The sequence below is a fragment of the Miniopterus schreibersii genome, assembly GCF_964146895.1.
Source record: "Miniopterus schreibersii genome assembly, chromosome: 1".
Taxonomy (NCBI): Eukaryota; Metazoa; Chordata; class Mammalia; order Chiroptera; family Miniopteridae; genus Miniopterus; species Miniopterus schreibersii.
Window position 1 is genome coordinate 143,941,912 of NC_138101.1, and position 15,265 is coordinate 143,957,176.

General features: G+C 42.0%; 1 protein-coding gene across 2 annotated transcripts in view; it reads left to right on the forward strand.

The window, feature by feature from the left end:
* The first annotated feature begins 1,531 nt into the window (after positions 1-1,531).
* Positions 1,532-15,265, forward strand: part of MAPKBP1 (mitogen-activated protein kinase binding protein 1) — a 60,886-nt gene continuing 47,152 nt past the window's right edge. The window contains exons 1-2 of one of the 2 annotated variants that reach the window (XM_081153634.1): positions 1,532-1,616; positions 2,103-2,323. In XM_081153634.1, coding sequence (XP_081009760.1) covers positions 2,207-2,323 — 117 coding nt within the window. In that variant the 5' untranslated portion in view covers positions 1,532-1,616; positions 2,103-2,206. Of the gene's footprint in view, positions 1,671-2,102; positions 2,324-15,265 lie in introns of both variants that reach the window. The other variant, XM_081153635.1, reaches the window with a different exon arrangement.

Here is a 15,265-nt window from a genome sequence, read left to right on the forward strand (position 1 = left end):
ATGATGCCCTACCAACTGAACCGTGAGCCACATTGGCCAGGGCTAGGAGGCCACTTCCTCCCCCCCCCCAATATATCTTTATTGATCTCAGAGCGAGGAAGGGAGAGGGAGAAAGAGAAACATCAAGGGTATGAGAGCCGTCACTGATGGGGTGCCTCCTGCATGCCCCTGACTGGGGATCTGGGGATCGAGCCTGCAACCTGGACATTTACCCTGACTAGAATCGCAATCTCCCGGATCGTAGGTCGATGCTCCACCGCTGAGCCACGCCCAGCTGGGCGAGGCCACTTTGTGAGCTTTACAGATCTTGTTTTTAATACATGGTTAGAACACACAAGCACATACCTAGCAGCCTTGTTTTCATAATGTAGAATACACAAGGACATACCTGTTTTGCCACTTGGCTGTACAAGACCCACCCACAGCAATGGGTTTAGGGGTCCTTCCCCCTTAGTAACATGTCCACCAGGTGTCCCAAGGATCTGGATAGGTGGAGACATTCATCGTACTATTTCTCTGGCTTAGGATAACCTTTTCATAAGGCAATTTCTTGAAGTAGTAATGAGGCGGAAAGAGTCCTAGAAAATAAGCTAATGCTGAGACACCTGTGAAATAATGTTGTAAAGGTGTTTTCTGTGCGGGGCCCCAACTCCCATGAGCTAAAGCTAAAACGATACCACTCAAACTAGTCAGGAAACTTGACAGTGACCTCACCAAAGTAGTACAGTCCTAGGGAAAAGGTTTCACGCATGGAATTTTGATAGGAACAAGGAAAAAACCTGGAGCAACAAAGGCCTGGTTAACTCGGGGTGAGAGCGCGGTGGGACGTTGGAAATTAAACCATGAAACAAGTATCTCATAGGAATATTTACTTACCTTTTTCCTCCCCCACACGCCTAAAGCTCTATTCAAGGCAGTCATCTCCCACCCTCGTCTTCCAGCATGGCCAATCAGGTTGCCTAAGAAGTTAACACTAGCAATCCAAAGAGTTACTCCGGAGAGTCATTTCCACGTAGGTACAAGGCGACCGGCAGGCGGCAACTATTCTAACCGGTTTGGGTCACAGCGCTTGGGGTCGATGGGGAGCAGAGCCTTATGGCGGTGCCTCAATCTTGTAATTCTGAGCTAGGAGTTAGTTTTAGCTCTGGTCCCTGGGGCCTATCAAATGCCAACCTTGGCACCACGGGGGCGTAGTCTTGTTGGGGCCCTGGGGAGTGTACTTTTCTTGGGGACCAGGCCTCATAATACCATAAAAGGCTTGGTTCTTTCAATTTTGAAGCCGAGTTCTGCTGACCTTCCTGTAGGAGCGATCTTCACGACTACGTTGAGCGAAATCCACGGTTCTCGAGTCCCAGGTCCTCGGCTCCCTAGGCCCTCCCGTTGGCTCCGCCCCCGCTAGCCTTATTCGTTCCCCCTCGGAACGCCCGCCGCGATTCAGACCGCGCCTCTCGCCTCGGCTCCGCCTGCCGGGCCGACGCTTGGCCCCGGCGGTACTTCGCGTTTTGAGCCGCTTGTGCCACCATAGCTGCTGTTGCCGCTGCGGCAGCGGAGCTGAAATCGCTGAGCGCGATGCCTGAGGGCGCTGTGAGCGTTGCGGGCCCCGGGCCCCAGGGCTGGTGAGGCTGGGTCCGAGCGGGGGCGCTGGCGAGTAGCAGGGGCTTCTAAGGAAGGTGAAAGAGGAAGGTCCAGGGACCCTGTGGGGGGCTCCAGAGGGTCGGGGGTGGGGGTAGGAGGCTCCCCCGGCAGAACTGGCTGCCGGGCCACAGGAGCGCCGCGGTGCTGTGTCCTGGCCGCTGGCGCAGGTAGTCAGGCCCCCTGGGGGTTCCGGTGGCCTCGGCGGCGTTTTTCCTTGAGCACTGCTATTGCCATGGGAACAGTTGGGCATTAACGGGGACCAGACCAGCTACCGGCCACTAGCCCTACTAAGGCCCATCCATCCCTCCAGTTTAAACGCCTCTGGCAGGCATGGGCCTATCCTTCAGACATTGTTAGGAACCGCGCAGGGCTTGAAGGCGGGGGTGAGGAGAGGGGAAGAGCAATACCTAGAGATAAGAGCGGCAGATACTGCTGGGCTGACGGTAAGGTGGCCTCTGCTATCTCAGGCCAGAGAGAGGGAATACTGGAAGACCCTGTGGAGTGGAAGGGCATTGCTGCTGTTGAGACAGATCCCAAGATTGGGCCAGGAACTGTCCAGGGACTCCTCATCATGATGGCTGTGGAAGGGTCAACCATTACCAGCCGGCTCAAGAACCTGCTGCGATCCCCATCCATCAAATTGCGCAGGAGTAAGGCAGGAAACCGGCGAGAGGACCTCAGCTCCAAGGTGAGTCCTAGTATTGGGAGCTACTTCTCCCCCCACCCATGTTCCTCATTCATCTTACTCTTTCTTGGGAAAGAGGAGGACTAGAAGCTCCTTTTGGTTCTAAAGGATCAGGTGCGCACATCTCTGCCCTTCAAGAAAGCAATGATTTAGTTTTAGGTTAAAGGAAAAATAGCCACAGTGGTGGGCATGCTGAGATTCATTGATGGAAACTGGATTTAAGAGGAAGGCAACCTGGATCCAATTCACTACAAACTAAGTCTGTGCTTGGGGAAGCCGGTTGATAACGCTATGACTCAGTTTCCCTTCTTGGAAGAGAGTAGTGGGATCACGTATCTTGTGAAGGGCTAAGCTGTGACTAATGTAGCTGCAAGTGTTCATGTCATAGCTGGGTTATGTAAGACTTTAGTAGCATAAAGAAATATGCTAGAACACCTACTCTGAGGAATTGGCTTGGCAAACAAATGCTCTTGCCTGGGGTCAAAACATATTTGTCTCTTCAAGAGACCTAAATTAATTTCACTGGAGCGTCTTAGGAATGATAACAGCAAAACAGTTCTGGTTTGCCCTTGAACGTTGCTTATTTCATTCACTATATGCCAAGAGCCACATGCCACCTTGCTGCACAAGTTCCTCAGAGGCCAAGTCCTTTTCCTTCCCCTCAGTTGTCTGGGTGTTGGTCTTTATGTTTTCTTCAACTTTGTTGAGTCCCACAACTTTGGGAATACAAAAGTTGACTAAATTTATTTAATCCCTGAGAGAATCTAGGGCTTTGTTCCCACAGGATCAGATTAGACATTTATAACTTACTAGCAACCTGTAAACACAGTAGTAGCCTTGTGTAGTACAAGATTGCTACAGGGAGAGGCATTTGAGACCGCAGCATTTTACTGACTTGCCTGTATCTCTTCAGAGATGAGTAAAGCGAATGAGGAATGATCAAGAGTGCTAATGTACAACATGGCAGGGTTCTGGGAGGACTTGGTTCAGATCCCTATCTTTTAGCAGAACCTTACTTGAATTTTGTCAGAAGGTGAACAGCTTTCCTATATATTTCTCAGAGGTCATATTAAATTGAAATTGGCTACAAGGTTCCTTGGCAGTGGAGAGAGTAACTTTTTCAAGGACTCTTTTTAATTAATGATTGTTCATTTTCTCCAGATGCAGGAGAATGAGCCTGAAACTTAGAAACTTTCTTAGAGTTTACTCTGTTCACTCATTTTTGTGTTGGGTCATTGTTAGTGCTGCAAACACTCATATTCTTGATTGGTAACTTGGCAATGACCAGCACTATTAGAGCAATCTTCTTATATCTTTGGCCTCTTTTTCTGATTGAGAATGGTATAGGTAGTATAAATGTACAATGGAAATTTAGTCTTCAGTGTTAATATTTATTGTAATCTTGGTTTGGGATCCAGAAGGTCCAGTCACCATTCTTTAAAACTTCCGTGTCATTCATCATTAATGCATTAAACAAATGTTTATTGTGTGCCTAGTATGTGTGGAATCAGTGATGAGTAAAATATTCTTTGCCATCAAAGAGCTTGTAGTTCATCATACTTGTAGACAAATAATTACAACGTGGTATGGTAAGTGGTGTCCTAGAAGTATGCAAAAGGTGGTAATGGTAGCACAGGGGAGGGAACCTAATTCAGCTTAGGGGAATTAGGAAAGACTTCACAGAGGAGGGGATGCTTCAACTGTGAGTCCTGAGGCAAGAGGAGAAGAGGAGAAGCTCTCCAGGAAAACAGTATAAAAGGGCATCTCTTGCATCGCCATTAAACATCCCTGTTTCAAATAGGAATTCAGTATGTCAGACTCTCTTTTTTTTTTAATCCTTACCTGAGGATATGTTTTTATTGATTTTTAGAAAGAGGAAGGGAGAGAGAGAGAAACATTGATGTGAGAGAGAAATATCAATTGGTTGCCTCTTGTACACACCCCAACTCGGGGAATGCACCTGCAACCTAGGTATGTGCCCTGACTGGGAATTGAACCTGCAGCATTTTAATGTACGGGACGATGCTCCAACCAAGTGAGCCACCCGGCCAGGGCATTGCTTCAGACTCTGTTCTAGAGCTGTGAATAAAGGAAATGCTTAGCTGAAGTTGAAAGACCCTTCAGTAGTCTGACAGAGCAAGAGTACTGGTGCATATATTTAGCACCCAAAAGTAGTAGCTGTCTTTGTGTGCTTAGGACTCTACAGGTGCCTGACTCTGCACACTCCTTATTGAAGACTCTACCTAAGATGCTTCTAAAAGCCTGCCTTGTGGTAACCCGCATAGGACTTGGTGTATAAAGCTTTGTCAGCTGCTCTACTATGTGGTGGCTGTGGGTAATCATGCTAACAGTCAGAGAGCTTGTGATTAATGGACAACAAACTCTGAAATAAAATTTGAAGGCCAAAAACATATGCCTTTTGGGGGACGGGGAGCAAAGAAGCAAGTGACATATGGCCTTTATGTAGCTCTTACCTCAGATGGCCTGCTGCTTTGAATCATATTCTTCCTTTTATGTAAAGTAGCCTTTTCACTAAATTCTCCCCTATTTTTCCACCCAACTCTATATTTACTGGCACCATAGGGCCTTCTGTGACTAGCCCCACTACTTTGGAACCAATTGTTCTTTTATGTATGTCTTCATTTCAAAAGGTCAGGTGTCATGGTCTTTATTTCCTTTACATCACACTGTATTGTGTAAGGTATGCAGTAAATACTAAATGAATAAGTGAATGAGAACAATTTAAAGATGTCAAATATGGTAGGGATAAATTTGGAATTCTATAAGAATAGGAAATGGTCAGGAGGAGCTTGTGACCTCTTTAGAAGAGAAATCAAAATGTTGTAAAAGAAGTAGAGATGCAGCCTCGTTAGGAGTGAACAGCATGAGAGAGACAGGGAAGTACATATGTGTAGAAAGTAGTGCTCATGAAAGACTTTTTAATTAAGGAGAGACCTATTTTTAAAAAGTGGTTAAAATACAGTTAAAAGCTGAGGTGAGAGCTGTAGAGATGGGTATTTAAATTACTAGAGACAGAGTAGATGAGAGCTGGGATTTTAAAAAACTTCTCTAAGGGAGGGAAATCTCTGCAGTATAATAGAATTGGAAGTAATTTGAGGTTTTATGCCATATCTGCTGAGTCTTGATGAAGTGTAACTCAAAGTTATCAGTTGTAAACACCCTTCCACTATGAATCCTGTACAGTTAATTGTCAGTTCTACCTCTCATCTCAATTGAGGCTGTTTTCCTTAAGAAGCAAACGTGTGCGCTTTTGGTAGTTAACCTTCCCCCTCTTAAAGTTTCTGAAAGATTTTTATGTGAAGGACGCTGGGTTATTTTTCTCCTTAACAAAGGATAGAAATGGACTGAAGCCAAGTAGGCAAGATTTAAGTTAGGGATACAAAAGCATCGTCTGTGTTGGAGGGTTGTTAGATTTTGAAAAAGTAAGTGAAGGAGGTTTTGAAATCTTCCTCCTCCTTAATAGTCATTAATCCAGCCTGGGTTATAAATCATCCCTTCTGGAAACAATGGGCAGGGCAATTTGCAGCTTGCTTCTAGTTATCAGTTTTTATGAATACGAGTCTAATGAATTCTTGTATCCCCCCACCCACCTTATTTCTCCTCTCTCTCATTTTTCCCCTCAATTTTTTCCTCTCTGATTATATGGTGGTACTTTGAACCTTTTAACATATGGCTCTAAGAAGAGTTTGTGTGAGTTTCGTGAAGGAGGAAAAAAAACACCAGCAATCTAATTTCAAATTTTGCTTAGCATTTGAGCCCAGGTATTAGTATTACGATCCTTTAATACACCTATTTAGTAGTGGAGGAACATTTTTATTTTTAATTAATTAATTAATTATTTTTAATCCTTACCCAAGGGCATGTTTTTCATTTATTCGAGAGAGGAAACAGGAGAGAGAGAGAGAGGAAGAGAGAGAGAGAGAGAGAGAGAGAGAAAGAGAAATATCAATGTGAAAGAGAAATATTGATTGGTTGCCTCCAGTACATGCCCTGACCACGGATTGAACCCACAACCTGGGCATGTGCCCTGATTGGGAATTGAACACATGACCCTTTGGTGCACAAAACAATGCTCTAACCAACTGACCCACACCAGCCAGGGTGAAACATTTATTTTAAAAACATTTATGGATCATTGGCTCTAACTTGATGGTTCTCACTTGGGGAAAGGGTCAAGAGGGCAGTGAGACATCAGAATACCTGTGCAACATTTAAAAAATACCCATTCCATCCGCCTGGCGTGGCTCAGCAGTTGAGCATCTATCTCTGATCCAGGACATCTTGGTTTGATTCCTGGTCAGGGCACATTGCCCGAGTTGTGGGCTTGATCGCTAGTGGAGGTATGTAGGAGGCAGCAGATCAATGACTCTCTCATTACTGATGTTTCCATCTCTCTCTCCCTCTTCCTTCTTCTCTCTGAAATCAATAAAAATATATTTTTTAAAAATATGCATTCCTGGACACCGTCCTAGCTATATGGAATCAGAACCTTTGGGGGTAGAGTTTGGTAGTTGTGTATCTGTTAAGTTACACCAGAAGCCCAATGCTGGATTATGAACCCCTGGATTAGTGCTGAGACCCTCATATCTGTTGGCTTCATACTGAAGTCCACATTGAGGCTTCTTGTAAGTAAATGTACTCTTCTCCTTGAATAGTTTAAAAAATGTTTTTTAATTTTTCAGTTACCATTGTCATACAGTATTATATTCGTTTCAGGTATACAACATAGTGATTAGACATTTATATCACTTATGAAGTGATCATCCTGATAGGTCTAATACCCATCTGGCACCATAAATAGTTATTACAATATTATTGATTCTATTCCCTATGTTGTACTTTACATCCTTGTGACTGTTTTTATAACTAGAAATTTGTACATCTTAAACCCTTCCCCCTTTTCACCCATCCGCCTATCCATCAACAATCATTTTACTCTCTTAATCTATGAGGTTTTTTTGTTTGTTTTTAAAAATATATCTTTATTGATTTCAGAGAGAGGGGGAGAGAGAGAGAGAAACATCAATGATGAGAGATTCATTGATCAGCTCCCTCCCACATGCCCCCCCACTGGGGATCAAGCCCGAAACCCAGGCATGTGCCCTGACCAGGAATCAAACTGCTACCTCCTGTATCGTAGGTCAACACTCAACCACTGGGCCAGGCTGGCCGGTTTTATCTATGAGTTTGTTTCTGTATTGTTTGTTCATTTATTGTGTTTTTTAGATTCCACATGTAAGTGAAATCATATGGTATTTGTCTTTCTCTGTCTGACTTACTTCAATTAGCAAAATCCCTCTAGGTCCATCCATGTTGTTGCAAATGGGAGATTTTTTTTTTAATAGCTGAGTACTATTCTATTCCATGTATGTATCACATCTTCTTTTTCCTTTCTTTTCTTTTTTTCCATCACCATTTATCCCCCTATATTTTCTTCCTCCTGTACCCACCCCCGTCCCCCACTGCCTGGCAATCACCACCCTGTTGTCATTGTCCATGAGTTCTCTCTCTTTTTTGCTCAATCCCTCCACCCCCTCTACCATTCTTCTTTATCCAGTCATCTATCAGTGGACACTTAGGTTACTTCCATAGCTTGAGTATTATAAATAATGCTGCAATAAACATAGGGCTGCATATATCTTTTCAAATTAGTATTTTGGATTTCTTTAGATAAATATTCAGAAGTGGAATTGCTTTGTCATATGATAGTTCTATTTTTATTTTTTGAGGAACCTTCATACTGTTTTCCATAGTGGCTGCTCCAATTTATGATCCCACCAACACAGTGCACGAGGGTTCCCTTTTCTCCACATCGTCACCAACACTTGTTGTTTGTCGATTTATTGATGATAGCCATTCTGACAGGTATAAAGTGATATCTCATTGAAGTTTTAATTTGTATTTCCCTGATGATTAGTGATGTTGAGCATCTTTTCATATGTCTGTTGGTCATCTGTATGTCCCCTTGGGACAAATGTCTATTGGGGTCCTCTGCCCATTTGGAAAATTTTTTTTTGGAGGGGAAGGGGGCTAAGCTGTATGAGTTCCTTATATATTTTGGATTTTTATTTTTTATTTTATTTTTTATTTTATTTTTTATTATTTTTAATATGGTTATTTATTTATTTATTGATTTCAGAGAGAGGAAGGGAGAGGGAGAGAGAGAGATAGAAATATCAATGATGAGAGTCATTGATTGGCTGCCTCCTGCACACCCCCTACTGGGGATCGAGCCTGCAACCTGGGCATGTGCCCTGACCTGGAATCGAACCTTGACCTCCTGGCTCATAGGTGAGTGCTCAACCATTGTGCCACATGGGCCGGGCTATTTTGGATATTAACTCTTTATCAGAGGTATTATTGGTGCATGCTTTCTTCCTTTCAGTAGGCTTTCTTTTCGTTTTGTTAATGGTTTCCTTCATTGTGCAAAAACTCTTTAGTATGATGTAGTATCATTTGTTTACTTTTTCTTTTGTATCCCTTGCCCAAGGAAACATATTAAAAAAGATATTACTAAGAGCAATGTCAAAGAGTTTACTGCCTATATTTTATTCTAGGAGTTTTATGGTTTTAGGTCTTACATTTAAGTCTTTAATCCATTTTGAGTTTATTCTGTATGGTATAAGAAGGTGGTATAGTTTTTTTTTTTTTCTTTTTAAAATATATCTTTATTGATTTCAGAGAGAGGAAGGGAGAGGTAGAGAGAGAGATAGAAACATCAATGATGAGAGAGTCACTGATCGAGCCCGCAACCCGAGCATGTGCCCTGACTGGGAATCGAACCCCTATATCCTGGATCCTAGGTCGATGCTTAACCACTGAGCCACGCCCGACTGGGCTAATTTTTTTGTATGTATCTGTCCAGTTTTCTTACCACCATTTGTTGAAGAGACTGTCTTCACCCCATTGTATAGTCTTGCCTCTTTGTCATAGATTAGTTGACCATGTAGGTGTAGGGTTTTTTCTGGACTCTCTATTCTGGTCCATTGATCCATGTGTCTGCTTTTATTCCAGTCCCATGCTGTTTTGATTACTATAGCCTTGTATAGTTTGATAGCAGGTAGTGTGATACCTCCAACTTTGTTCTCTTTTCTCAAATTTCTTTGGCTATTCAGGGTCTTTTGAGGTTCCATCTAAATTTTAGGATTATATCTTCTAGTTCTGTGAAGAATGCCATTGGTATTTTGATAGGGATTACATTGAATCTGTAGATTGCTTTGGGTAGTATGGACATTTTAATGATGTTAATTCTTCCTATCTGTGAGCCCAGTATATGCTTGCATTTATTAGTATCTTCTTCAATTTCTTTCTTTGGTGTCTTACAGTTTTCCGAGGACAGGTCTTTTATCTCCTTGGTTAAATTTACTCCTAGGTATTTTTCCTTGAGGAGTTTTTATCTGTACTGTGTCTTCTACACTAATTGCTCTATAAACTGCTATGTCAGGTATAGAACTGAGAAAACTGCCCTGTGGTAGGGTCAAATATGAAGATCTGATTATTACTTTACTAAGAGCAGCAGGAATTTTCTCTGTGGGCAGGAGTAGGAAATTTTATGATAATATCCCTGAGCCCTGGACAGTTATTTATGTCACCATTCTACTACCCCCTACCATTGGGACTCATAGGAACCAAGAGTTTTTTATATTTAATACACATTCTCTGGGCTTCCCATCAAATAGAGGTACCTGTGCCCAATAGCCTTGCTTCTTACAGGCCTTTGTGAGTGACCTTGGGCAAGTTCTCTTCCACTTTTCTGTCTCCGATGTATTCTTCAATTAAGGCTTATGAGGTTTCTTAAGATTCTTAGAATGTGATATATAATGAAAAGTGTGAGGTATTATCCTGGTTTTGTTCCTTTGATCTCTATTTCATTTCTCCTTCTGTGCCTACAACTGCCTTCAGCCTTCAAAGTGATTCTCACTGGAGAGAGGATTCTTCTTTCCCCAGCCTAACACTTCTTCCTTTGCCGTCTAAAATACCCTGTTCTCTTGAGGCTCTAAGTTGTCTTGGAAACCTTTCCTCATCTACTCGGTCTTACTCGTTTCAGAGTCTAACAGCACTGCTGCTTTCCAAGTTTCTTTCCCCTCTTTCAGCATGTAGTTTAAGGCAATTTTCCCCTGTTGGATTGGCTTGAGTCTGTCTTATTTCTTGCCAGTATTTTGAATGTTATAGGCCATTGGTATTTCTCTGACTTCACTTTTCTCTCCCATTTGTTGCCTGTGTGTTTGCATTTCTTGACTGATGAAAAAACATTGGTAGAAGAGAGGCTTCTAAGCCTGACCACTCTAACTCTCTGTCAACCCCAAGTCTAAAGTTGGGACTTGTAGCTGTGTTTACTGCCCCTTTGTTTAGAAAACAGTCTAGGGCTTGAAATTTGGGACTATGTTTATTCCAACTAAGCTTCTCTAAGAACATGGTCTGTCCCACTATAGTTTCCAGAGTATCTGTTGGTTTTACTTCATGTCCAGACTGCAGTAAGAAAAAAAACCTACAGTGTTTTCAATAGGATTTGTTATATTATACATCACATTCCTATTGCTACAAGCTAAGCCTCTTATCTGGGTTTCATTGTTTAATGCAGAAAAAGGCCAGGTTTTCTGTCAGTTTCCTTTTGCAACAATTCTCAGTAGAGGTGTGGAATGAGAGCTGCCCACTTGCTTGGAAGTTTACTGAATCAAATCCACATCGTGAGTTTTACCTTAACTTCTGTTACCTCTTCAAGTTAAAAAAAAAAAAAAAAAAAGGTGTGGAGGGGAGGGCAAGAAATAAAGTATGACAGATCGGGCAGTGTGGATCTTTAGGGTTGGTATATTTGAGTGTTCAGATTTTCCAAATCTTGGTTTCCTTCCTCCCAGCAGTTGTATCAACAAGTTCACAGTACTTCTTAAATGGCCACAGCATTTTCCTCTGAATTTGAAGGATGCTTATGGAGGAATGAGTTTACAGTATGGATATCTCCTCTTATACTTTTGGGAATAAATTCTACCTCTTCTCATTTTATCACAGAGAATGTTTGTAATGCTTTTTTTGTCTCTTCCCTAGTCTATAAAATAATATTGTTTTTATTTTTATATAGAACAATCTTTTCCACCCCCTGGGATTTATCCGAAGAAACCCAAAACACTAATTCAAAAGACATATGCATCCATATGTTCATTGCAACGTTATTTATAGTAGCCAAGATATGGAAGCAACCTAAGTACCCATCAATAGACAAGTAGATAAAGAAGAGGTGGTACAAATGAACCATGGAATGTTACTCAGCCATAAAAAAGAATGAAATCTTACCATTTGCGACAACATAGATGGACCTAGAGAGTCTTATGCTGAATGAATTAAGTCAGATAGAGAAATACAAATACCATATGATTTCACTTATATGTGGAATCTAAAGAGCAAAATAAACAAAACAGAAACAGACTCAGATACAGAGAACATTTTGACAGTTGCCAGAGGGGAGGGGGGCTGGGGGCTGGGTGAAGAAGACAAAGGGATTAAGAAGCACAAATTGGTAGTTACAAAATAGTCGTGAGGAAGTAAAGTATAGCATAGAGAATATAGTCAATGATAATGTAATAACTATGTGTGGTGCCAGATGGGTGCTAGACTTATTGGGTTGATCACTTTGTAAATTATATAAATGTCTGATCACTGTTGTACACCTGAAACTAATATTATATTGTATGTCACTGTAATTGAAAAAAGAGACTAGATTTCAAGTTTATACGTATACCTTATCTCTCCCCCTAAGACTGGGATAAGGTTAAAGATGTTTTTTCTTCCATACCCCTTCATTCATAGTTGAGATTTAAATTTACTTGATGATCTTGGAATATCACTTTGTGAAACTACATGGCTGTTTTTCTTTCACTTTGTCAAATTCTCTTTTAGAAGAATCCTGAGAAGAGAGTTTCTTAGGTTCTTCTGGATTTGACTATTACTTCTTTTTAAAAAACATATAGTTTTATTGATTTCAGAGAGAGGAAGGGAGAGGGACAGAGAGATAGAAACATCAATGATGAGAGAGAGTCATTGATCAGCTGCCTTCTGCACGCCCCCTGCTAGGGATTGAACCCACAACCCAGGCATGTGCCCTGACCGGGAATCGAACCATGACTTCCAGGTTCACAGGTCGATGCAGTCTTGGCATGTGCCCTGATTGGAAATCGAACCCGGGCCACTTTGGTGTATGGGACAATGCTCTAACCAACTGAGCCACACTGGCCAGGGCAGTTGTATGAGTTCTTTGTAAATTTTGGATATTAACCCCTTATTGATGTATCATTGGCAAATACCTCCTTCCATTCAGTTAAGTTGTCTTTTTGTTTTGTTTTGTTGATGGTTTCCTTTGCTCTGTGGTTTTGAAGTTTTCTGGTTTCTTTTCCCATCCATTATAGATCTGTGCCCTTCAACATTTTCAGGTAGTATGCTTACTGGAACCACCCCTTTCCAACCTTTGTTTTTAGCACTTTCTGGCCTTATCTTTCCCAATAAAAATACTAGAAGTAATAATATTTGTAGTATTAATAATAACAAACACTTACTGAGCTTTTGCTATGTACTGTGCTAAACATTTTGCATATATTATCTCACTCAAGTTTTATACTATAAATATTACTATTCCCATTCTGTAGATCAGGAAACTGATGCCAAGATAGGATAGGTGAGTAGCTGGTGGTTACATAGCCAGTAGGTGGCTGGCCTGGGAGTCAAACCTCACTATCTTAACTCCAAAGCCTACACTTAATCTTTATTCTGTTCTCCTCCCAGGAAGTCTTCATGTGCAAAGCATGACACTGAGCGTAGAAGTATGCCCAGTATTGCTATATCCAAGAGTTACATCCTGCATTCAGCTGGGAAAAGGGCATTACCTTAAGAAATATACTTTTCTCCCAACATTCCCTATAAGAGGTAATTTAATGAATTTTGCTGAATGTTTTTTTTTAGAGCCGTCATTAACCCTTGTCCCTCTACATCCTTGCCCCTCTTCCCATCCCCAACTCCAGATTTTCTGAACTGGTATCCCCACTTCTCTCCCTGTGGTACTGTTAGGAACTGTATAAAACTTGTGGTTCTGTGGATACATGAATGTCAGGTTGATAGGGTGCAGCTGCATGGTTCCAGATGACCGTAAGCCACAAGCAGTTGGTGCTTCTCTCTGGGGGTTGGAGTGAGGCGGGGGAGTGAAGTGGAGACCAACAGATTCCTTGGTTGTTTTTGTGCGTGGGTATCATAAGACTAAACTGTTTTGCTCTTAGTTGGCAGTTGATTGTGTAGCCCCTGACTGCTTGCTAGTGCTTCCTACCCCAAATCTCTTCCTTTTTACCTCTGTGCTTTACCTTTTTATTATCTCTACAGATGTCCCTACCCACAACAGACCTTGTCTTTGAAGCTGTGGAGAGTTGCTGAGTTAAAATGCCTATTTTCTGTGGAAAAAACTGGGGTTCAGTGAACATGAAAATAAGCAAAAATGAGGTCATTTGCCCAACTGACTGGCTGGCTGGGTGGGCTCTAGGGTTGCTAAGTTCCTTGAACAAGTAACTTTCCTTCTCACCTGATCTCAGATTTGTATCATGGGTTCCCCCCACTATCTGAAAATAGAGCGTTTCTATGAAATCTTCTGTTAGCTGAAATGGCATAAAGCAAAGAAGCAGTTACTATTAATTTATATGGAAAAATTTTTGAGTGTTCTCAGACCCCCAAAATAACCTACCAAAACATACCAAATAATACATAAAACCCAAAATAACACTAACATATAGTTAAAGCAGTGCCACTCTTGCTGCTCAGGTGCACACTGCCTTTATAATAGCTTACTGTAAAACAAACACTGAATGCTATTTTCACTTTTTGCCTTTTTTTGTAAAAGTGAAAATCCTCTTAGAATTTCTTTCGGTTAGTGAAAACAGGTACTAATGTAAAAGTGAAGCGACATAACAAGAACTTCGAAAAGTGGGGCATATCTTTATTTTGAATTCTTTTCTCAAGTAGGCAACAATGATAACACTATGGTTGCAAAAGCACGGGGTCTTAATGTATACTTTCCTGCAGCTGCCCCAGCTAGTCCTGAGGAGAGGAAGCCCCAATTCAGGTGGATTGGGGAGAGGGCAGCCAAGGGACAGTTCGTGATCCTGAGGGAGGAGCTCAGAGCATGCTCAGAAACCCTGACCCTCTGGGCTACTGCCTTGGAGAAAAGCAAGCAGCTGCTTATCAGGACTAAACATGCAACTGGCAGCCTATAGGCCTGCCTGCATTAATTACCCTGACCCTCATTGGTTAGCTTCTGTTTGGGAAAGCACAGTATCTCTGCACACCATGATGATTTTCGTATGGCATTGTAACCTGCTGCTAAGTTTTCTAAACATGTCCTTTCTTCTTTTGATGGCCTTCCTTCCCCAGGCTGCTTTGGTCTCTCTTGTGAGGCCCCCCCAGCAGCTGGCGTACACTTCCCCTCCTGACAAACTCAGAACTGGCTAGTGAACAGGGCTTCTAATAGTTAATGTACAGACAGATTAGTGGGTGGAGGTGAGAGGCAGTGGTCTTACAGGTTCAGATTGACGTCCACCCTAGGACTCTGAATTTCTTCCAGTTTCTCAAGTGATGCCCATGCTGCTCTTCCTTGGGTCATACTTTGAGTACCCAGGGGTGTGTGTGTGTGTGTGTGTGTGTGTGTGTGTGTGTGTGGTGGGAGTGGCGAAAAAGCTTCCTCACTTCTGAGATCATTTGTAAAATTGGAATAATGATGCCTTTTCCCCAGAGCTGTTGTGAGGATTACATGAGATTTAATGAATGTGGAAGCACATTGTAAGGTCTAAATAAGTATACAGCTCTTAAGGGGCTGCTAATATTATCAGGGTCCATAGATTTCTAGAATACCCAGTAATTTTCTAATTTGCTGGCAAGATTTTATTCCTTCAAGTTTCA